The 23,977-nt window shown below is 37.6% G+C and overlaps 1 protein-coding gene across 3 annotated transcripts in view; it reads left to right on the top strand.

Annotated features, from left to right (window-relative positions):
- Positions 1–22,316, top strand: part of ABCA13 (ATP binding cassette subfamily A member 13) — a 486,937-nt gene extending 464,621 nt beyond the window's left edge. For all 3 annotated transcript variants that reach the window (XM_054559199.1, XM_024249790.2, XM_054559198.1), the window contains 3 exons: positions 18,120–18,225; positions 19,437–19,574; positions 20,234–22,316. In XM_054559199.1, the coding sequence (XP_054415174.1) occupies positions 18,120–18,225; positions 19,437–19,574; positions 20,234–20,329 (340 nt within the window). In that variant the 3' untranslated portion in view covers positions 20,330–22,316. The remainder of the gene's footprint in view (positions 1–18,119; positions 18,226–19,436; positions 19,575–20,233) is intronic.
- The last annotated feature ends 1,661 nt before the right edge of the window (positions 22,317–23,977 follow it).

Here is a 23,977-nt window from a genome sequence, read left to right as displayed (position 1 = left end):
CTATTGTGAATAATGCCTCAATAAACATACGTGTGCATGTGTCTTTATAGCAGCATGATTTATAGTCCTTTGGGTATATACCCAGTAATGGGATGGCTGGGTCAAATGGAATTTCTAGTTCTAGATCCCTGAGGAATCGCCACACTGACTTCCACAAGGGTTGAACTAGTTTACAGTCCCACCAACAGTGTAAAAGTGTTCCTATTTCTCCACATCCTCTCCAGCACCTGTTGTTTCCTGACTTTTTAATGATTGCCATTCTAACTGGTGTGAGGTGGTATCTCATTGTGGTTTTGATTTGCATTTCTCTGATGGCCAGTGATGGTGAGCATTTTTTCATGTGTTTTTTGGCTGCATAAATGTCTTCTTTTGAGAAGTGTCTGTTCATGTCCTTCGCCCACTTTTTGATGAGGTTGTTTGTTTTTTTCTTGTAAATTTGTTGGAGTTCATTGTAGACTCTGGATATTAGCCCTTTGTCAGATGAGTAGGTTGCGAAAATTTTCTCCCATTTTGTAGATTGCCTGTTCACTCTGATGGTAGTTTCTTTTGCTGTGTAGAAGCTCTTTAGTTTAATTAGATCCCATTTGTCAATTTTGGCTTTCGTTACCATTGCTTTTGGTGTTTTAGACATGAAGTCCTTGCCCATGCCTGTGTCCTGAATGGTAATGCTTAGGTTTTCTTCTAGGGTTTTTATGGTTTTAGGTCTAACGTTTAAGTCTTTAATCCATCTTGAATTGATTTTTGTATAAGGTGTAAGGAAGGGATCCCGTTTCAGCTTTCTACATATGGCTAGCCAGTTTTCCCAGCACCATTTATTAAACAGGGAATCCTTTCCCCATTGCTTGTTTTTCTCAGGTTTGTCAAAGATCAGATAGTTGTAGATATGCGGCGTTATTTCTGAGGGCTCTGTTCTGTTCCATTGATCTATATCTCTGTTTTGGTACCAGTACCATGCTGTTTTGGTTACTGTAGCCTTGTAGTATAGTTTGAAGTCAGGTAGCGTGATGCCTCCAGCTTTGTTCTTTTGGCTTAGGATTGACTTGGTGATGCGGGCTCTTTTTTGGTTCCATATGAACTTTAAAGTAGTTTTTTCCAATTCTGTGAAGAAAGTCATTGGTAGCTTGATGGGGATGGCATTGAATCTGTAAATTACCTTGGGCAGTATGGCCATTTTCACGATATTGATTCTTCCTACCCATGAGCATGGAATGTTCTTCCATTTGTTTGTATCCTCTTTTATTTCATTGAGCAGTGGTTTGTAGTTCTCCTTGAAGAGGTCCTTCATATCCCTTGTAAGTTGGATTCCTAAGTATTTTATTCTCTTTGAAGCAATTGTGAATGGGAGTTCACTCATGATTTGGCTCTGTGTTTGTCTGTTATTAGTGTATAAGAGTGCTTGTGATTTTTGTACATTGATTTTGTATCCTGAGACTTTGCTGAAGTTGCTTATCAGCTTAAGGAGATTTTGGGCTGAGATGATGGGGTTTTCTAGATATACAATCATGTTGTCTGCAAACAGGGACAATTTGACTTCCTCTTTTCCTAATTGAATACTCTTTATTTCCTTCTCCTGCCTAATTGCCCTGGCCAGAACTTCCAACACTATGTTGAATAGGAGTGGTGAGAGAGGGCATCCCTGTCTTGTGCCAGTTTTCAAAGGGAATGCTTCCAGTTTTTGCCCATTCAGTATGATATTGGCTGTGGGTTTGTCATAAATAGCTCTTATTATTTTGAGATACGTCCCATCAATACCTAATTTATTGAGAGTTTTTAGCCTGAACCGTTGTTGAATTTTGTCAAAGGCCTTTTCGGCATCTATTGAGATAATCATGTGTTTTTTGTCTTTGGTTCTGTTTATATGCTGGATTACATTTATTGATTTGCGTATATTGAACCAGCCTTGCATCCCAGGGATGAAGCCCACTTGATCATGGTGGATAAGCTTTTTGATGTGCTGCTGGATTCTGTGTGCCAGTATTTTATTGAGGATTTTTGCATCAATGTTCATCAAGGATATTGGTCTAAAATTCTCTTTTTTGGTTGTGTCTCTGCCAGGCTTTGGTATCAGGATGATGCTGGCCTCATAAAATGAGTTAGGGAGGATTCCCTCTTTTTCTATTGATTGGAATAGTTTCAGAAGGAATGGTACCAGTTCCTCCTTGTACCTCTGGTAGAATTCGGCTGTGAATCCATCTGGTCCTGGACTTTTTTTGGTTGGTAAGCTATTGATTATTGCCACAATTTCAGCTCCTGTTATTGGTCTATTCAGAGATTCAACTTCTTCCTGGTTTAGTCTTGGGAAAGTGTATGTGTCGAGGAATTTATCCATTTCTTCTAGATTTTCTAGTTTATTTGCGTAGAGGTGTTTGTAATATTCTCTGATGGTAGTTTGTATTTCTGTGGGATCGGTGGTGATATCCCCTTTATCATTTTTTATTGCATCTATTTGATTCTTCTCTCTTTTTTTCTTTATTAATCTTGCTAGCGGTCTATCAGTTTTGTTGATCCTTTCAAAAAACCAGCTCCTGGATTCATTAATTTTTTGAAGGGTTTTTTGTGTCTCTATTTCCTTCAGTTCTGCTCTGATTTTAGTTATTTCTTGCCTTCTGCTAGCTTTTGAATGTGTTTGCTCTTGCTTTTCTAGTTCTTTTAATTGTGATGTTAGGGTGTCAATTTTGGATCTTTCCTGCTTTCTCTTGTGGGCATTTAGTGCTATAAATTTCCCTCTACACACTGCTTTGAATGCATCCCAGAGATTCTGGTATGTTGTGTCTTGGTTCTTGTTGGTTTCAAAGAACATCTTTATTTCTGCCTTCATTTCGTTATGTACCCAGTAGTCATTCAGGAGCAGGTTGTTCAGTTTCCATGTAGTTGAGTGGTTTTGAGTGAGTTTCTTAATCCTGAGTTCTAGCTTGATTGCACTGTGATCTGAGAGATAGTTTGTTATAATTTCTGTTCTTTTACATTTACTGAGGAGAGCTTTACTTCCAAGTATGTGGTCAATTTTGGAATAGGTGTGGTGCGGTGCTGAAAAAAATGTATATTCTGTTGATTTGGGGTGGAGAGTTCTGTAGATATCTATTAGGTCTGCTTGGTGCAGAGCTGAGTTCAATTCCTGGGTATCCTTGTTGACTTTCTGTCTCGTTGATCTGTCTAATGTTGACAGTGGGGTGTTAAAGTCTCCCATTATTAATGTGTGGGAGTCTAAGTCTCTTTGTAGGTCACTCAGGACTTGCTTTATGAATCTGGGTGCTCCTGTATTGGGTGCATATATATTTAGGATAGTTAGCTCTTCTTGTTGAATTGATCCCTTTACCATTATTTAATGGCCTTTGTCTCTTTTGATCTTTGTTGGTTTAAAGTCTGTTTTATCAGAGACTAGGATTGCAACCCCTGCCTTTTTTTGTTTTCCATTTGCTTGGTAGATCTTCCTCCATCCTTTTATTTTGAGCCTATGTGTGTCTCTGCACGTGAGATGGGTTTCCTGAATACAGCACACTGAAGGGTCTTGACTCTTTATCCAATTTGCCAGTCTGTGTCTTTTAATTGGAGCATTTAGTCCATTTACATTTAAAGTTAATATTGTTATGTGTGAATTTGATCCTGTCATTATGATGTTAGCTGGTTATTTTGCTCGTCAGTTGATGTAGTGTCTTCCTAGTCTCGATGGTCTTTACATTTTGGCATCATTTTGCAGTGGCTGGTACCGGTTGTGCCTTTCCATGTTTAGCGCTTCCTTCAGGAGCTCTTTTAGGGCAGGCCTGGTGGTGACAAAATCTCTCAGCCTTTGCTTGTCTGTAAAGTATTTTATTTCTCCTTCACTTATGAAGCTTAGTTTGGCTGGATATGCAATTCTGGGTTGAAAATTCTTTTCTTTAAGAATGTTGAATATTGGCCTCCACTCTCTTCTGGCTTGTAGAGTTTCTGCCGAGAGATCCGCTGTTAATCTGATGGGCTTCCCTTTGATGGTAACCCGACCTTTCTCTCTGGCTGCCCTTAACATTTTTTCCTTCATTTCGACTTTGGTGAATCTGACAATTATGTGTCTTGGAATTGCTGTTCTCGAGGAGTATCTTTGTGGCATTCTCTGTATTTCCTGAATCTGAATGTTGGCCTGCCTTGCTAAATTGGGGAAGTTCTCCTGGATAATATCCTGCAGAGTGTTTTCCAACTTGGTTGCATTCTCCCCGTCACTTTCAGGTACACCAATCAGACGTAGATTTGGTCTTTTCACATAGTCCCATATTTCTTGGAGGCTTTGCTCGTTTCTTTTTATTCTTTTTTCTCTAAACTTCCCTTCTCACTTCATTTCATTCATTTCATCTTCCATTGCTGATACCCTTTCTTCCATTTGATCTCATCGGCTCCTGAGGCTTCTGCATCCTTCACGTAGTTCTCGAGCCTTGGTTTTCAGCTCCATCAGCTCCTTTAAGCACTTCTCTGTATTAGTTATTCTAGTTATACATTCTTCTAAATTTTTTTCGAAGTTTTCAACTTCTTTGCCTTTGGTTTGAATATCCTCCCGTAGCTCAGAGTAATTTGATCATCTGAAGCCTTCTTCTCTCAGCTCGTCAAAGTCATTCTCCGTCCAGCTTTGTTCCATTGCTGGTGAAGAACTGCGTTCCTTTGGAGGAGGAGAGGTGCTCTGCTTTTTAGAGTTTCTAGTTTTTCTGCTGTTTTTTCCCCATCTTTGTGGTTTTATCTACTTTTGGTCTTTGATGATGGTGATGTACAGATGGGTTTTTGGTGTGGATGTCCTTTCTGTTTGTTAGTTCTCCTTCTAACAGACAGGACCCTCAGCTGCAGGTCTGTTGGAGTACCTGGCCGGCCGTGTGAGGTGTCAGTCTGCCCCTGCTCAGATGGAAATGCAGAAATCACCCATCTTCTGCGTTGCTCACACTGGGAGCTGTAGACTGGAGCTGTTCATATTCGGCCATCTTGGCTCCTCCCCAGCTATTGTTCCTTTCTTTGTTTTCATGCATACTCATTGTTTAGCTCCCACATATAAGTGTGAACATGTGTGATTTGGTTTTCTGTTTCTGCATTAGTTCATTTAGGTTAATGGGCCCCAGCTCCATCCATGTTGTTGCAGAAGACACGATCTTGTTCTTTTTTATGACTGCACAGTATTCCATGGTATATATGTACCACATTTTCTTTATTTAGTTGATGGTCATTTAGGTTGATTCCATGTCTTTGCTACCGTGAATACATGCTGCAAAAAACATATACATGCATGTGTCTTTATGGTGAAATGATTTGTATTCCTTTGGGTATATACCCAATAATGGGATTACTGGGTTGAATGGTAGCTCTGTTTTAAGTTTTTGAGAAGTCACCAAACTGCTTTCCACAGTGGCTGAACTAATTTACATTCCCACCAACAGTGGATAGGCATTCCCATTTCTCCACAGCCTTGCCAGCATCTGTTTTTTTTTCTTCTTTTTAATAATAGCCATCCTGACTCATGTGAAATAGTGTTTCACTGTGGATTTGATTTGTACTTCTCTGATGATTAGTGATGATGAGTATTTTTTTCATATGTTTGTTGGCTGCTTATAGATTTTCTTTTGAGAAATGTCTATTCTTGTCTTTTGCCCATTTTTTAATGGGGTTATTTGTTTTTTGCTTGTTATGTTCCTTATAGATTCTGTATATTAGACCTTTGTTGGGTGCATAGTTTGGAAATATTTTCTCTCATTCTGTGGGTTGTCTTTCTATTTTTTACTCTGTTGATAGTTTCTTTTACTTTGCAAAAGCCCTTCAGTTTAGTTAGGGCTCACTTGTCAGTTTTTATTTTTGTTGGAATTGCTTTTGAGGACTTAGTCATAAATTCTTTGTCAAGGCTGATGTCCAGAATGATATTTCCTAGGTTTTCTTCTATGATTTTTTTTAGTTTGTAGTCTCACATTTAAATCTTTAATCCATTTTAATTTTTATACATGGTGAAAGATGGGGGTCCAGTTTGATTCTTTTGCATATGGCTAGCCTCTTATCCCAGCACTATTTATTAAATAGGTAGTCCTTTCCCCATTGTTTATTTTTGTCAACTTTGCTAAAGATTAGATAGTTGTAGGTGTACAATTTTATTTCTGGATTCTCTATTCTTTTCCATTTGTCTATGTGTCTGTTTTTGTACCAGTACCATATGTTTTGGTTATTGTAGCCTTATAGCATAGTTTGAATTCAGATAATGTAATGGCTCCAGCTTTGTTCTTTTTTATTAAGATTGCTTTAACTATTGGAGCTTTTTCTTTCTTTTTATTTTTTTGGTTCCATGTAAGTTTTAGAATAGTTTTTTTTTAATTCTATGAATAATGATGTTGGAATTTTGATAGGAATTACATTGAATCTGTAGATTGCTTTTGGAAATATGGTCATTTTTATGGTGTTGATTCTTCTAATCCATAAGCATGGGATGTATTTCCATTTATTTGTGCCATATATGATTTCTTTCATTAGCATTTGTAATTTTCTTTGTAGAGATCCTTCACCTCCCTGGCTAAGTATATTACTAGGTATTTTGTGTTTTTGCAGCTTCGTAAAAGGAATTGAGTTCTTGATTTGATTCTCAGCTTGGTTATTGTTAGCGTATAGCAGTGCTACTGATTTGTGCACATTGATTTTGTAAACTGAGACTTTACTGAATTCATTTATCAAGTCCAGGGGTCTTTTGGAGGAGCCTTTAGTGTTTTCTAGTTACACATTCATATCATTGGCAAACACAGGTAGATTGACTTCCTCTTTTCTGATTTCAATGCCCTTTACTTTTTTCTCTTGCCTAATTGCTTTGGCTAGGACTTCTGGCTGCCTAAGTCTCTGTAGGCCTAGAAGTACTTGTTTTATGCGTCTGGGTGCTCTTTGGCCATTTTTATATTGGTTTATTTGTCTTTATTATTGAGTTGAGATCTATATCTTTATCTATATCTACCTTCTGGATGCCAATTTCTTATCAGTAGAATTTTTCCCATTTTATGAGCTGTCTTTTCACACTTTGGGTATTGCCCTTGAAAGCACAAACAGGTTTAATTTTTATGATACTTAATTAATCTTTTTTTTCTTTTGTTGTTTGTGGTTTTCATGTCATATCCAAGGATTCATTGCCAAATCCAAGGTCATGAAGATTAACCCCCAGATTTTTTTCTAAATGTTTTATAGTTTTAGCACTTATGTTTAAGTCTTCGATTCATCTTTAGTAATTTTTTTTTTGTATTAACTGTGTGTGAGGTAGGGTCCCAACTTCATTTATTTGCGTGTGGTACTCACAATAGGATATACCTGTAGATCAGTGAAATAGAATTAAGAGTCCAGGAGTAAATCCTGGGCTTTATGGTCAACTGATTTTTGCAAGGGTGCTAAGAACATTTGATGTTGAAAAGACTATTCAGACATTTGGTGTATGCGCTTTGCTGAGGAGCCAATGGGGTAAATAGGATTTTCGAATAGTCTTTTCAATAAGTAGTGCTAGGAGAACTGGACAGTCACATGCAAAAGAATGAAGTTGGGCCCCTATATCTCACACAGTTAATACAAAAAAATTACTGAAGGTGAATGAATGACTTAAATGTAAATGCTAAAACTGTAAAACTCTTAGAAAAAAACATAGGGGTAAATCTTCACGACCTTGAAACTGTCAATGGATTCTCAGATATGACACCAAAAACACAACAAACAACAAAAGACAAAAAGTAAATTAATTGTCATCAAAATTAAAAATGTTTATGCTTTAAATGACATTATCAAAAGTGTGAAAAGGCAACAGAATGGGAAAAATTTACCTGATAAGAAATTGGCATCCAGAAGATAGATAGCTGTAGATATATATCTCAACTCAATAATAAAAAAGATAAATAAACCAATATGGAATGACCAAAGGCACCCAAATTCATAAAACAAGTACTTCTAGAACTACGAAAAGACTTAGACAGCCACATAATAATATTGGGGGACTTCAACACCCCACTGACAGCATTAGACAGATAATTGAGGCAGAAAACTAACAAAGAAATTCTAGACTTAACTTTGACACTTGGCAAATTGGACCTAATAAGCATCCACAGACTACTTTACCCATCAACCACAGAATGTACATTCTTCTCATCTGCTCATGGAACATACTCTAAAATCAGCCACATGCTCAGCCATAAAGCCAGTCTCAATAAATTCAAAAAATTGAAATCTTGAACCACAATGGAATATAAAAAATAAAAATCAGGCTGGGTGCGGTAGCTCACCCCTGTAATCCCAGCACTTTCGGAGGCTGAGGTGGGTGGATCTCTTGAGGCAAGGAGTTTGAGATCAGCCTGACCAACATGGTGAAACTCCATCTCTACTAAAAAAAAAAAACACAAAAATTAGCTAGGTGTGGTGGCACGCACCTATAGTCCCAGCTACTTAGGAGGTTGAGGCAGGATAATCACCTTAACCTGGGAGACAGAAATTGCAGTGAGCCAAGATTGCACTGCTGCACTCCAGCCTGGGTGACAGAGTGAGTGAGACATTTCTCTTTCATAGATAGATAGATGGATAGATAGATAGATAGATAGATAGATAGATAGATGACAGTCAGATGTAAATAAAAATCAATACCAAGATTCCTCAAAACTACACAATTACATGGAAATTAAACAACTTGCTCCTGAATGACTTCTTGGTAAACAAACAAACAAAAAAAATGACTTTTGAATGATAAACATACTTTGCATTTCTAGAATAAATCTCACTTGATCATGATGTATAACTTTTTTCAATATTATTGGATTTAATTTTTCAGTATTGTGTTGAGGATTTTTGTGTTCATATTCTTAAGAGATATTGGTCTGTAATGTTCCTTTCTTTTGAGATTGTGTGTGTGTGATGCCTTTGGTTTTGGTACTGTGGTAATACTGGTCTCAAAGAATGAGGTGGAAAGTGTTCCTCCACTTCCATTTTTTAAACACATTTGTGAAAAATTGGTATTATTTCTTAAAACATTTTGTTTACCAGTGAAACCATCAAGGATGGCTTGTTTTTGTAAGGTCAGCAGTAATGCTTTCTCTTTCATTTCTGATACTAGTAATTTGAATCATCTCTCTTTTTTTCTTAGTCAATTATGCTAAATATTTATCAAATTTGTTGATTTTTTTCATAGCCATATTCCATATGGCACTCCAAACTTCCACAACCAACTTCAGTTTCATTTTTCTCTATTGTTTTTATATTCTTGATTTTATCAATGTCCACTCTAACTTTATTATTTCCTGTCTTCTTGCTTCAGGTTTAGTTTGCTTTTCTTTTTCCAGTCTCTTAAGGTATACAGTTGAGCATTATTTTGTAATTTTTCTTACGTTTTAATGTAAGTATTATTGCTATAAATGTTTCTCCAAGCACTGCTTTAGCTACATCTCATAAGCTTTGGAATGTTTTCCCTTCATTTCCATTCATCTCAAAGTATTTTATAAAGTAACTTGGGATTGTTTCTGCCTGGTTGTTGAACCCACACCCAGCTGGTAAGATTCACTGATTGCTGTATTGTTTTCAACAATATCATGGGCATAAATTGTTCTACATATAAATCTCGTCAAATTTAGGCTCTGTTAAAGGACTCCTTCCTGAGATTAGTGTTTGAGATTTGTTTTAATCACAAATTTGCCACTGGGAGGGCTCCTTCCAGTGGTCTCCCTGGTTCTGTCTGGTAAATTAGACAGCCTATAGTTTAGCCTGTATCTCCAATGAATCTATCAATCTCCCAATTGCCTTTCACCACAGCTTCCAGTTATTAAGAACACCCTTATGGTTGAAATTCTCCACAAAAAACAACAACAACAACAACAACAACAAAACCCTAAAAACTAAAACAACAAAACAGTCCCTTTGGGGATAGATTAGCAGTTATCTGTTTATGGCTTGCTTCTTTAGAGGCAAGGAAACATATATGAGCCACTTCTCTGGAGCTAGAAATGGGAACAATGTCATGTTTCTTTCTGAATGACGCTCCCACTTTAGGAGCTGAGCACTCATTGGAGAGGGAGGACAGCGACCTCAGATTCTCTCAGGTTGCTTCTCCCATTGTGGAAACCCCACACCATGATATGAGGCAAGAACGGGGGAACCCCAATATTCTCAGCAATGCTGTTCTTAATTTAAAGCCTCTGTCTAATGAGCCTTTGTCTAATGAGGTAGAGCTGGGTAAAAAAAAAGGGCACCATCACCTCTCATTTGTACTCACTGGCAGCTTAACCTCATGAACATGTAGCTGGGGCCAGGATGGGAGGGGAAGACAGCTCACTCACGGAGAGCTAAGGTGGGAGGGAGCCCTGTGTTCTTGGATGCAGCAGCTTGGAGTGGAGTTTCCATTTCCCTGAGCTGGGAGATAGGAGAAGAGTAGATCTTGTTTTAAATGCCAAAGACTATTACTGTTCTTACTCAGTTTTAGTAGACTTTCTTGAATAACCATATTTTTTATCTTGCTCTATACAGAAAAATACCATTTTGGAGACTTTATTGCTTTTTTAAAAATAATTTTCAGCAGTCTTACTGGGAAATGAGTCTGCAGAACTCCTCATACTGTCCTGATGGAAGTCTTGGCTAAATGCTTTCAAAGATATCTATTTATGTCTACTTCATGCCAGTATTGTACCTACACCTAAAGTGACTGTGCCCGTAAAATAGGGAGTCTAGGTCTATTGTTTTTGAGTCCAATTTTAACATCTATGTTGACTTTTTACAGCCCCTGCTTTCTTCTCATTATTGTAAACATTTATAGTGTTAATTTTATTGTGTACAGAGGCATATTTGAATGATTAAAGGGCAAGTACCAGCCTTTTGAGAAGACTTTATCAATCACTCCAGCACAATTGTTCACAAAGCAAGGAGTCAGCCGCCTCCCATATAGGCATCTCCCAACCATAACATGGAGAAGCTGATCCCAGTTAGCACTTTCTTCGTTATAGCTCCTCTAGTTTGTAATTAGTGTTTGAAAGGATCCAGAGTAACATGGAAAAGATTCACTGTCTTGATTCACTTTCATAACTCAGCTGTCACTTGGGTCTTTCCTGCCCATGGGAGATTTAGGAAAATGTGCCTGATTTCATGCCGGGGGGTCCAGGACCCTTATCTCAAGGGTTCTATGAACTCTTGGTGAGTCGGAGGCCTGTGTGCCCTGCTCTGTCTTTGAGCCTGTGCAGTCCTGCCTGGGCATGTGCTCCAGTGCCTGGGGAACCAGCCACGAATCACCCCCAGATACCCAAATGTATCAATAATTCCATGAATTTAGTAATTTTCCAACATTTTTGAATGCGGGCCTGAAGAGAGCAGTAATCAGGGATCCCTGGGCTATCCGTCCACCTGGCCCCTCCTTGCATCCTCAGCTGTTTCCCCTCTTGTGCCTCTGGCTGCCAGGGTGCTGTCCTTAGCCAGGCATCCAGTTGGAAAGTTCCAGGCACATTTTGGCCCAGAGTCTCTTATCCAGAGCCTGGCTTATCAAAGCCTTTTCTTAACAATGGGAGGTAGGTTGCACCTTAAAGCAATTCTTCTCTGTTAAGGCAATTATGCATTTTTTTCTTATTATTACATTATTTATTTAAGGGCTATATTACATGAGATCTGACTGGAGACCATAGAGGTTATTTGCAAAGCCTTTGAAAATGAACTCAGAAGAAGTTTAATCCACTCTCCCAAGGGAACCATGTCCCTACAAAAACTAAAAACTGCAGCAAAACAGAATAGAGAGGGTTTGCTTGTGTGCCTGCAGCAGAGCACCCCCTCCCTTATGTAAACACTTACAAAGCTGCCATCTTTGCACAGATTGTGGCTGAGTGGGGTGCAGGCTTTGAAGGCTCCCTGTTTTAATACTGGTGTTTTCCTCCTCAGGTCTCACCCACAAAGTACTGCAGGCTTCTCTATGGGCAGCACTCATCAAGCCAGAAAGTAGCTTGCCATGGCTTCTTCTATGGGGTGTTTTCTTTATTATGTTCATAAAGAAAAAAAAAAAACAAAAAAAAAACCAGAAAGAAAAGAAAATTGGAAGAAAATGACTACTTTAGCTTTCTTGGTCTCTCAAGGTGACTAGTGTGAGAACAGCTTGGTGGCTGAGGACAGAAAATCACATATATAATTTATTTCAACAATAACGGAATTTTAGGCACTCCTCTATGCTCCAAGCAAAACTCGTCTGCTGCTACTCATAGTGGAAATCATGTGTAAGAATTTCAACTTCATGGATGCTCATTTATTTCCCATCTTTCTCTTTAAAAGTGTGGGGGAAAGAAATGTTTCCTTGTCAAGGTTGAGGAATATAGCAAACCACTCTTGCAATATTGTCAGCTGTAAAAGGCATCTTTTGTTTATCTAGACTCTAGGGTATTTCTGAAATAAAGGGAAATGTTCAGAGACCATTAAAAATGCAAGAGGCCACATAAGGGGCTGAGTCATATAGCTGTCACCTCACCACCTTGGAAACAAAATGCTCTGTCATGTTTGTTTAGCTGGTGACAATGATATAATGCTGGAGATGAGGCTATGTATTTTTTTTTGTCCCGCTGACTTGGCTATTGTTCCTTACTTTAAAATGATTCCCTTTGATTACTCTAAAGAAGGAAGGAAAAAAATAATAGATATGCATTTTGCTGTTCAGTTAAGAAAGAAATATTGTTTTCATTACACCAAAGCCTAACAAGGAATTTAATTCACTCATTACTCCATTATATATGAACTGGGCATCTGCAGGGATGTTAGAGTCAGTGGCAGAAGGGTTTATGTGTCCTGTGTTCTTGGAACTCTACTGTAACAACTGATGGCATTGAAGGATGCACCATACACCTGCATGTACGCAGGAAGGGCTTTCACAGCCAGAATAGGGCCTTGCACAAGTGAGCACTGAATTAGTACTGAATGGATGGAGGAAAGGAGATCTGGTTGTGGGTAGCATGAAGGATACTCTTAGATGCGAAATCAGAGAGGAAGGCACTAGTTACATGATGGAGAGCTTCATGGATAAGCTGAAGAGTTTGATATTGAGTCAGAGTCTTTTAGGCATGAAGCTGACATGGCCTCTGGAGTTCTGAGACAGTTCTGTTGGCCTTTCCTAGAGGTAACATTGACCCAACCACTTTAATCTGGATCTATGACTGGTGGAGTCATTTAAGAAAGTGACATGTCCAGCCACAGAGAGCAATGTTTATGGAGTGATGTGTGTTAACATGAATCAAGCTTCTTTTTTATTGTGAAGCTCTCATCTCCCTATACAATCTTGTCTTTAAACTCAGAAGTGTATCGAGGCTCTTTTCAAAGAGGGTTTCTTCTCCAAGAGGAATGCGGGTGCCAGCTGCCAAACACTGTTTTGTTGTTGTTGTTATTTGTCAAAGGCTCTCTTTATGTTAATACCTTGGGTCTATAATCCTTACAGCCATTCTGATTTGCATACGCAATGATTGGAAAATGATCCAAATCAAACTTAACTGAAGTTGAAATAATAAAGGTGCTTGCAATGAAGGGACATGGTTGTGAGGTAAGCCACATGGTCTCAGCTCTGCCAGTTAATAAGCTGAGTGACAAAGAAAAAATCTCCTGATCTCTTTGGGCCTCAAATTTTTGCATTTTATAGAGAGGAATTGGTATCTGTTCTAGTCCATGTACAGGTGTGATAAGAGTAAAATGAAATTATTGATGTGAAAGTGTTAATATAAAGGATGTAAGAGCATTAACGATTAGATGAGATCCTGCTTCAGGCTGGAGTTTTGAGGTTAAGTTCTTAGCATTGGAACTGTAACTCCCTCCATTCCCTTGGAGTTGCGTGACCCGAACAAGTTATGTAGCTTCTCTGAGATCCACCTCACTTCTGTAAATCAGAGGCAGAGATAGCAACATCAGTATTTTGTGGGGATTAATTGGGATAATGTGTTTGGTGCCTCGCTCACAGAGGATGCAGGACAGAGCTCATGTCCTCAGTCTTCTCTCTTGGTTTCCTTTTCTTTCCAGTGGGTAATCATGAGGACTGAGATTACAATGAGGAAGTTTCTATTAATAATACAGAAATGCCAGCTACACATCAAGTGCTCGCATGAATGTTTGCATCCCGCTGTTTGCTCAGCCACCCTTCCTCAGTGCCATCCTCTCCTCCTCTTCATGCATCCAAAGGAAACCTATTATAATTCAGTAGCTGAGGACAGATCACTGGAATTTGGTATTTTGTTGAGGCACCAACCCATGAGGAGTGGGGTGTGGTGTGGTAAGGCAGGAAGATGAGAATTAGGGAACAATGTAGTCTCAGGCAGTGGGGGCCCCATATTCCACAGTCAGTGCTGTAACACTTGTGCTGGATGAGAGCTTAACGTGAGACCATGGGAGGCCTGGTCCCCCTCTGCTCTCTGCTCTCACCCTGTGGTGGATGAGGGAGAAGTCGTCTTTAAAGGTATTTCCTACTCAGATATGCGTAGGGAAGGGCACAAGTATGGGGTTGTGGATGTGAGTGTGAATAGACTCCTCGTGGGGCAGATGATGGAAATCAGTGGGCATATATCTATAAACACATAATACAAATATTACATATTTTACAAATCCTGTTATTTTCTAAAGTCTAAGATTAGTTTCTATACCAAGAAGAATTTTATGCATTTAATTTTCAGAAGCAGTGTGACAAAATGTTCCTAAATAAATGATTTTTAAAATCAGAAACTGAAATACAGTCACAGAGTATGAGACATTAGTATGTTCCTTTAATTCTCTTAGAAGCCATGTATATTTTTTCTTTCTAATGATAAAGTTATATGTGCTCATTATTTTAGAATTCAGAATAGTATAAAGAAAAAAACCTAACAGTAATGCGATTATTTCTTGTCCGGATAACATTCCAGAATTTATTTCAGTCTGACTGTAAATATATGCAAACATACTTACATCATTAATGTAATACTGAATCTATAATTTTCTATTTTGCACTTAATATTATATAATAGCCATTTTCTCTTCATTAAGTATTATTTGTAGAGATTTTTAATAGTTGAGGCTGAAATCAATGTATTTGTTATAAATCTATGACTTTTAATTTGGGGGTAAGGACTTTTATAAGAGGAGCCTTAAGCTCAGGAATGCAAAGCTTCATAGGCACGTGGTATAACTTGACAAATGATTTTTCAGAAATGTCTCTGCAGGTGCATTGCCACCTCTTTTGTTCTGCTCTTGAAGTGTCTGACTTTCAAAATATATGTGTGTATGTTTTTTCTTCCACTCATGTATTACTCCTGCTTCTGTTTTAGCATTAATTAATATATTACATTTAATGTTTGTGGTTCCAAAATGTTGTACCTCAAAAAATTGTAGAATATTTCTTGTAAGCACCTTTACCTACAGACAATGCCATTTATTTATCCTATTTAATCACCGATTATACAAATAATGTGGACATAACATATTGTCTAGCAATGTTAGATCAATGAGTGAACATAGAAATAAATGACTCCTTGGCTATTTTGCAACCTTTTATTCTGTAGAAGTATGAAAATCAATAAATCCTTCAGGGAATTTAGATTATTGACATAACTGTGTATGTTATAGATAGAAATGAAAAAGTCAAGCTAATATTAATTAGATATTTACATCATAATGAATTTAATAATCTTCGAAGAGTGTCTAAATTGTTGAAGGTGGCATGCTTTTATAATTTTATGTTTAGAAGTCTTCTTAACTATTAACTGTTCTAGAGAGATCCTGAGTAACCTATTTCAGCCTATCTCCTATCTATTTCAGACATATTTTCTCTAGAGTGTTTCTATTTTGGAAGACTGGTAGAATTTACTTTTTGTTTAATTTTTGTGTAATTTTTCTTTTTTCGTAATTCATGTTCTTCATGGAAAAGCTGGAATTCTTTTAGTTCAAACAAAACTTTAATTTGAAAGAATTTTAATTATTAATATGCATATGTGCTTATAGAGAATTTATTAGATAATTATTGGAATTTAGCATGAATTTTTCAAAAGTCTTTAGCAAAATATACCCAAAGGGCTGCAATTTCTACTAATGGTAAAAATGGATCCTAATATACATAAGAACATACAGCCATCTCTGTGCCACTGTCTCCTCATACCATTGTATGTTTATGTAATGCTTCCTATTCATGTTTGAATTGTTTTATCTGCTTTTATCTAAGTTCTCCAAATAAACAGTGGGCTTCTTCACTCCAAGAAGAACATTCTTCTGTTCTGGTCATATTCTGAATAGATCCTAAATTTCACTGCTTATTTATCTACTTATTTACACAGTGTCAGACATTGTTCCAAGTAATTTGCAAGGATTAATTCAGTCAGTCCTCTCACAACTTTATTAGGCAGATACTATAATTAATCGATTTGCTAGATGAGGCAACTGAGGTTAGAAAATTTACCAGACTTTCCATGGTCACACAACTGGTACGTGGAGCAGCTGGATTCAACCTCAGTAGTGCAAACACTACATTTTGTCGTGCCATCAGAATCATTAATAAACATGAGACCAGAAACACATCTCCAAGCAATACATCCCCTCTGCCCTGGAACATAATGTTATGCCCAGACACAGCTGAGAGCTCTCCCAGGAGCATTTACAAAGCTCCAGTGACATGGTGCTTCACCTTGGTAAGCCCCTTCAACCACGTAGGCCTCAATCCCTTCTTTTCATGAAACACGGACATATAGATCCACTTTGGGGGATTTGGTGAAGACACAGTGGGTTGATCGTGTTATTCAGCAGCACAGCTTGTAACATACTGCTGAGAAGGGGGATGGCCATAGAATATATATACCTCTTGTACCAACCCAATGTGTTGGCCTTTAACAATTCCGAGAGATAGCCAAATAGAAATGTTAGAGAGGTGCATGTCCATATGCTTTTATGTATATTTTGTCAGTGTCCTCACCAACCTCTCAGCCATGTGAAGATTAGAAACCATCAACTCGAATGATGGGGGGCTACTGTGGCCATGCACAGACCTCAGAGGGAAGTGACATCTGACAGCCTGAAATTAAGACAAGAGGACAGAAAAACAGAACCCCAGGGCAAAGAGCTCCATGGGTGCTCACAAGGGTGATCTATGTCACTGAAACAAGGTCACATTGTCTTGGGTCCCCTGTCTTTACCAGACAGACTTGAAAAATAATTTGACCATAAATCTGTTAGGGATCAGCCTCATTTAGGGGAAATTTACTTAAGTGTAACACATTTTTCCCCAGCAATGCTTTGTAAATGAGATGCGTATGATTGCTAAGACTGGGCATGCCATTTGTTCATTCTTCATTCATTAAACTAATATTTACCAGTGCTAGGTACTAGGTACTCATACTGTGCTTGGTACCTAGAAAAGATGCCTCAGTGAACAAAATGGATAGAGATTTTAGTCATCAGAGTATATTCATGTATTTGTCTTTTATTGAACAGATTTTTACTGGGATGCTATGATGTGTCCAACACCACATGAGATAAGGGAGTAGAATAATTCATATAGTTTTTGGAGGACCCCTACATTCCTAGAGATTGCTATTTGAGGTTACCTTAGGGTATGAGTATGAGCTCATGTATTGTTGATGGGACACCAGTGGAACTACTGTCTACAACTCTACAATGTGAGGAACAGAGCCCCTTAGGCAGGAGACTTCCTTTGCAGTCATAGGGCCTGTCCACCTAGGCTGGGTTGAAGTACAATTGGGATAACTTTTTTATGTAACAAACAAACAAGTGCCTGGTAATTACGTATGCAATCCCTTTCATCTTTTCCCAGCCAAATTTTAATCAGTACAGACCTTGAAGCAATAAGGCCAGCAATCATGCTTCCCAGGGCCAGTTTCCAGCCCAGCTTCCCACTTCCACTAGCTCAGGACTTTGCTTTCACCATTTGCATTTTCACCTTCCCTCTTTTATTGACTAGGTGTTGATTCTGGGACTTGCTGATAATTTTTTTAAGGTTAATCAGTGTCTGTGTCAATATAAATGGAAAACAACTAACTGTATAATTGACTTACAATTAATTTCTGTGTCTTATATTGAGAATCCAAACTCCCAACAATTTGGAGTAGTTACTTCCTTTTTCTCCCTCTGTGTGAAAATGGATTTAGAATTTACTCATCTTAGGTCAATATGATAATAATCATGTTTTTATTTTATTTAACTCTCAGGTTTGGTGATGGTTATACAGTCAAAGTTTGGCTCTGTAAGGAAGCAAATCAACATTGCACTGTTTCTGACCACTTGAAGCTTTATTTTCCAGGAATTCAGTTCAAGGTAGTGCTAATATCCTGTATTATTTCTTTGTTTTCAGATAAAAAAATAATAAATGTACCTGTCTTTTTCTGTTTTTATTCTATGCTTTATAAGATACTGCTTGTTACCTTAGCCACATTGCAAAGTATAGGCCCTGCCTCCCTACCAAAAATAGCATGGATAGCTGATATTGCTTGACCACTCTGAAGAGTGACAAGCCTGCTTAATTGCTTGCTGGATTGGCCAGAGCAGCCTGTGATTATGTATCACGCCTCTTATCTGTGGGCACAGGTCCATTGCATAGCTCATCTTGTTCAGCGTAGAAGATTGCAAAAGCTAATCTCTTCCATATATTTGCTGTAGGGTTTATAGGCTTGATGGTTTCAGCATTGCTTCACAGAAAGAGCCCTATGCTGAGATCACAATCCTCTACAAACTTACTATCATAAAGTATGGTCACTGAACCAGCAGCATCTTCATTACCTGGGACCTGTTAGACATGCAGAATCACAGGCCCCAACCTATTGAATGGGAATCTGCATTTTAACAAGGTGACCCGGAGATTCCTATGAACACTAAAGTTTGAGAAACACTGTCTAAAAATCTCTTGGATAACTGTGGGATGCTAGTTTATTATAACTTCTAGCAGGTTGTAGTCCATAAAGTCATTATATTCTATTTATTTCAACAACTGTCATTTAGTGAAATCCTACTATGCAAGAAGCATGCTGTGTGAGACTGTCATTCATGCTCAATTATGACTTTGAGCCACCCTGTAAAACAGATATAATTATCTCCATTGGTATACATGAAGACAAGGATCAGAGGTTTAAATATCTTCCCAAGAGTTGCTCAGCTAATAATGAGAACAGTGAGAGATAAGCCCAAGTCCCAGTGTAGAACTCAGGGCTTCTCCATCCATCTCTGTTAGGCCATGTTAAATTCCTACATTTCAAATATCTTTGGGTATCTTATGATTCCTTAAACAGGGCTTCCCCATGCTGTTGCAAGGTTGGAGCATATCAGGGGGCAGAACAGCAATGCCACTCAGTTGACTGTCATTTGTCAAATATACCCCATGAAAAATTGTCATCAATAAACATTCATTGGAGACTCACAAAATTATGTGTGTAGGTTGAGAAAACACAACTGAATTTATTTGCCAATTAAATGTAGTATGATCAATTTTGTTTAATAATGCTAATTATATGATACTTTTTTTTTGCTTTTAGGGACAGCATCTGAATTTATTAGAATATCATGTGCCAAAAAGATGGGGATACCTAGCTGACTTGTTCAAAGTTATAGAGAACAATAAAACCTTCTGGAATATTAAGCATTATTCCATTAACCAAACCACTTTGGAGCAGGTATAGTATCTTGAATGATTCAGGAGGTTGCATTTTGGTCTGTTCATCAGACCTAATCTAGCCAATTTTAAAATTAATTGAATTGCTTCAATTCACTTTATTCAATTCATCTTGTTAAATTTTATAAAATTATGATAAGGATGGTGAGTGTCAGAAAGTTTGTTTATTGTACACCCTTCTACTTAAGATAGATATTCAGTAGAGTTTCAGTTTGTTCATGATTATGTTGAGCATTCAACAAATTAAATCATGTCACCTTAACCTTCCTTTCTCCACCTTACTCAGCCCCACAAGACTTGTGGGGTGGGGCGCCACTGTAATCAAATGATAGCTAACTTCTGGGGAAACAAAAAGCATTTCATTTACTAAGAGTACCAGAAATATAAAAATACATCACAACATCTTTCTAAAACCAGGCTTAAGGTATTGAGAACTCTAGGTGATTTATTATTATACTTGTCTAGAAATATGAACGTTCTTAGAGTTGTGTCCTCAATAGATTTACATATTTATGTGATTTGGGAGGGAGTGGTATGAATTAATGATCTGGGGTTTTAGGACAAGTTGGCCAGTGTTCTGAGACAATGTATCCTTTCTAGTAAGTGAGACCAAAGGGTTGTATTCTTATAAGTTAACAACATTTTTATGGTTTTTTTCAGGTATTTATTAATTTTGCTTCTGAGCAGCAGCAAACTCTACAATCTACTCTTGATCCATCCACTGACAGTCACCACACACATCACTTGCCCATCTGAGTACTAAAGAAGTTTCCATAAGGAATAAAACCGTGTCTTTCATTACAATTAACAGTCAAGGATAAAACAAGCACGTGCACAATCAAGGAGCTGGAACACACTCTCCAGGCAGTCAAATTACATTCTCTTGTTCATTTTCTATTTTGAATCTCCTTGTTAGTTAATAACCACCAAATGGAAAGGTCATTCTTTCTGCAGACTTTTGGGGAGTTCCTCCAAGACATTTGTTCTCTTTACCATGCCAGATGGACAACAGCTTCTTTGTGACAAAGGCATGAATGATTTGACAGCGTCCAAACTGAGACATTCTGGAGCTGGAAAGGCTGTCACACTAGAGTGTGTGTGACATGTCCACTCTAAACATGTCACTTTTCTGTTAAGAAAACTGAGCCCCCTCCCCCTAGGTTAAAAAACTTTAGTAACTTATTTGTATAGAAAATAGTAACAAGGACTATTTTCTGTTGTTGTCATCTTTTTACTAGATACATGTTTTCAATGATTTTAATGTAAGCTTTTATTAATACTGATGACATTATATGGTATGATATGAAAAAATCAACAATTTTTACATATAAAAGATGCCTTTTTAAAAAAGTAGGTTTTAAAAAGCTCTTTTAGTATATATACACTTTAGCAAAATTAATTAAATTGAACTAGTTACTCTGTATCAATTACAATAGTTCTACCAGAATCTCCCAGGTTATAATTTATGAGGGTAGAGAAATAAAATGTAGATGCATTTTCTTTTTCTTAATTTGGATGAATAATTACTGTTTTTTGTTATTCTAAGTCAGTGTTTTTCAAAGCGTAGTGGTCCCCATATTAGCTGCATTGCCGTCTCCTGGGAGCTTGCAAGAAATGTACATTCTCAGGATCCACTCCAGACCTATTGAATCTCAAATGGGGCTTAAACAAGCACATTCCAATTTAAGAACCAATGACCTAAGGGAATATCTAGTTACCTCCTAGTTATACAAGCAAAATCAGCATAGTATGTGGTCTTTTTTTTTTTTTTTTTGAAATGGAGTCTCGCTCTGTCAGCCAGGCTGGAGTGCAGTGGCGCAATCTTGGCTCACTGCAAGCTCCGCCTCCCGGGTTCACGCCATTCTCCTGCCTCAGCCTCCCCGGCAGCTGGGACTACAGGCGCACATCGCCACAGTCGGCTAATTTTTAGTGTTTTTAGTAGAGACGGGGTTTCACCGTGTTAGCCAGGATGGTCTCTATCTCCTGACCTTGTGATCCACCCACCTCAGCCTCCCAAAGTGCTGGGTTTATAGGCGTGAGCCACTGTGCCCGGCCGTAGTTTATTTTAAAATATATTTTTAAAAGCTTTGTAAAAATTATGTCATTCTCAGAATTGTCTTCAAAGCATTGTCAGGTATAGGGTGCTCAGATGTGGCTCTTAAAGACTATATACATCTGATATTTTTCATCCTACAGTTAGTAAAATGCATAAAATCAATCCACTACTGAAATAGTTTCCAGTCAGACATTTCTGAGTTCAGACATTTCTCGGCATTGTTTTAACAACATTTTTCTGAATCCTCAATAGAAAATTACACTAATCTTATTTTAAAATTTGGCCTTTTTCGACACTAACATTGAGTACCGGTAGCTTGTGATCAAAAGCATATACTTCCTTATAAGATTTCTTTACTAAAGCAAGATTTCATTAAATCCCTATTTCCTAAATATCATCCTATATAAGAGATATTTTTTAAATGGTAAGGATTAAGACAATCACAGATAGCTTTGTTGTGAGCAATTTTGATTCCTATGTATCACATGAATTACACTTCCTTAAATAAATTACAGCTTATGGCCGTATGATTTATTCTCTAATTCTAACATAGTCTAGTTGTCAAAAGGAAATATGTAATCTTTTTATGACTGTTGAATCAATACCAATTTGTGAAACATGAATGTGTTTAAACTGCAGTGAATAAATGAGATGTGCTTTAATTTAAGCCGATTTTTGGAATGTAATTGTGCTTTTGCCAATATATTTTCTTGTATCTTTATTTGTGTCTTTAGGGATCCAATTTAATTTAGGTAAGCAGGAAATGAAGCTACTCCAAATCTTTTAAAGTTTGAAAGGTTAAAATTTAATTGAGCTTTGCTCTGCTATATTCTGCTCTTAGGGGTTCTTTTCTGGTTTTTGAACTGCTGTATTCTTGAAGTTTATGCTTCAAGGTATGCCTTTGAACAATAAACAGAAAGAAAGAGAAACCCAACATGCTAAAACACCACATCCCAGAAGACTGGATACAAAAGGTCAAATCTTACGTTAATGTTGAAAATGTCATTGCATTTATAAGTCGTGCAGGTATTTTACACCTTTGGAGTAAAACATTTGTCTTAAGACCTTTGGGCTTAAGGTCACACAACTGAGACTTTAAAACAGACTACCTTCTTTTGAAATCATTCTGAGTAGAGTACTTTATGAAACAGAAATAATAGTGATTATCCCAGTTCTAGTAATCTAGCATTTACTGTATAGATTATCTTTACTCAGATATTTAAACAGTTGATGTATTAAAGCTTTCATGCAAAATCAAGATAGTAAAAAGCAAACAGAAAGTGTATTTTTAGCATAGTAAAGACTAGGTGGCTTAAAGTCATAGGTAGTTTTGTTTAATAAGCATTGAATTGAAAAATAGCTCAACATGACATCTTACAAAACATCTTAGAAAATACACAGCCACATACACACCCTGCAACCTCCCCCCATAGGCACACTATTAGTGTTAATGAGAATGACATGAATACTAGCATAATCACAAATGTTTCTGCCTAAGTAGGAGTTACAGACACTTTAAATTTTCAAACTGGGTTAACTATGTTTCTCCTTTGGCTTTTGCTTTGGCCTGCTGCATTATTTCAGCTCAGTGAATTTTTTTGATGACTTGTTACAACTCAATTTCACACACGAATAATTCAAAGCCCTTTCACGCATACACACAGACATACATATGCACACATCATGCACATACAAGCATACATACGCACACATGCACATGTATGCACACTCAAACACACATTCATTCCTTCAACTAACACTTTTGATCTCATTCCATGCACATAAGTAGGTGGTGGGTACTGTAAACATGGGGTGGTGGACTAATCAATAGCAGAGCCACAATCATTGTCCTTGAGGAGCACTCAAGCAGGTGGAGATGGCAAGGTGAGATCTACAAGCAAGGAGTACTCCCTGACATGGGGTCGGAATGATTCACTCTCATGGAGGATGTGGGAACAAACTTCATGAGATAGTTACCACCTGCGTGGGCCTTTGCAGATTGAGAAGGGGGGAAATGACATCTGAGGCTAAGAATATCAGAGCAAATGGAAAATATTTAATGAGCAATGGATGCTTGCTTATTATGTTGGAGAGTGATAGCTAATATAGTGGTTCCTGTAGACATCAAGAACCCAGGTGTCTCATTTTTAGAATTTCTCTTACATTCCAGAATGGCTGCTAGATCTCTAGCTATCACAACATTCAAAGCTGAAATAAAATAAAAATTGGACTAAGGGGATAATAGCACATCTATTTGAAGAGCTTCCCTGGCAACCTCACCTGAGTACTTAGGCTTATATTACATCACCTGGAAGTATTTACATGACCCTAACTAGCTACAAGAGTGT

The sequence above is a fragment of the Pongo abelii genome, chromosome 6, assembly GCF_028885655.2.
Source record: "Pongo abelii isolate AG06213 chromosome 6, NHGRI_mPonAbe1-v2.0_pri, whole genome shotgun sequence".
NCBI classification, from domain to species: domain Eukaryota; kingdom Metazoa; phylum Chordata; class Mammalia; order Primates; family Hominidae; genus Pongo; species Pongo abelii.
This window is presented reverse-complemented; position numbering and strand designations above follow the sequence as displayed.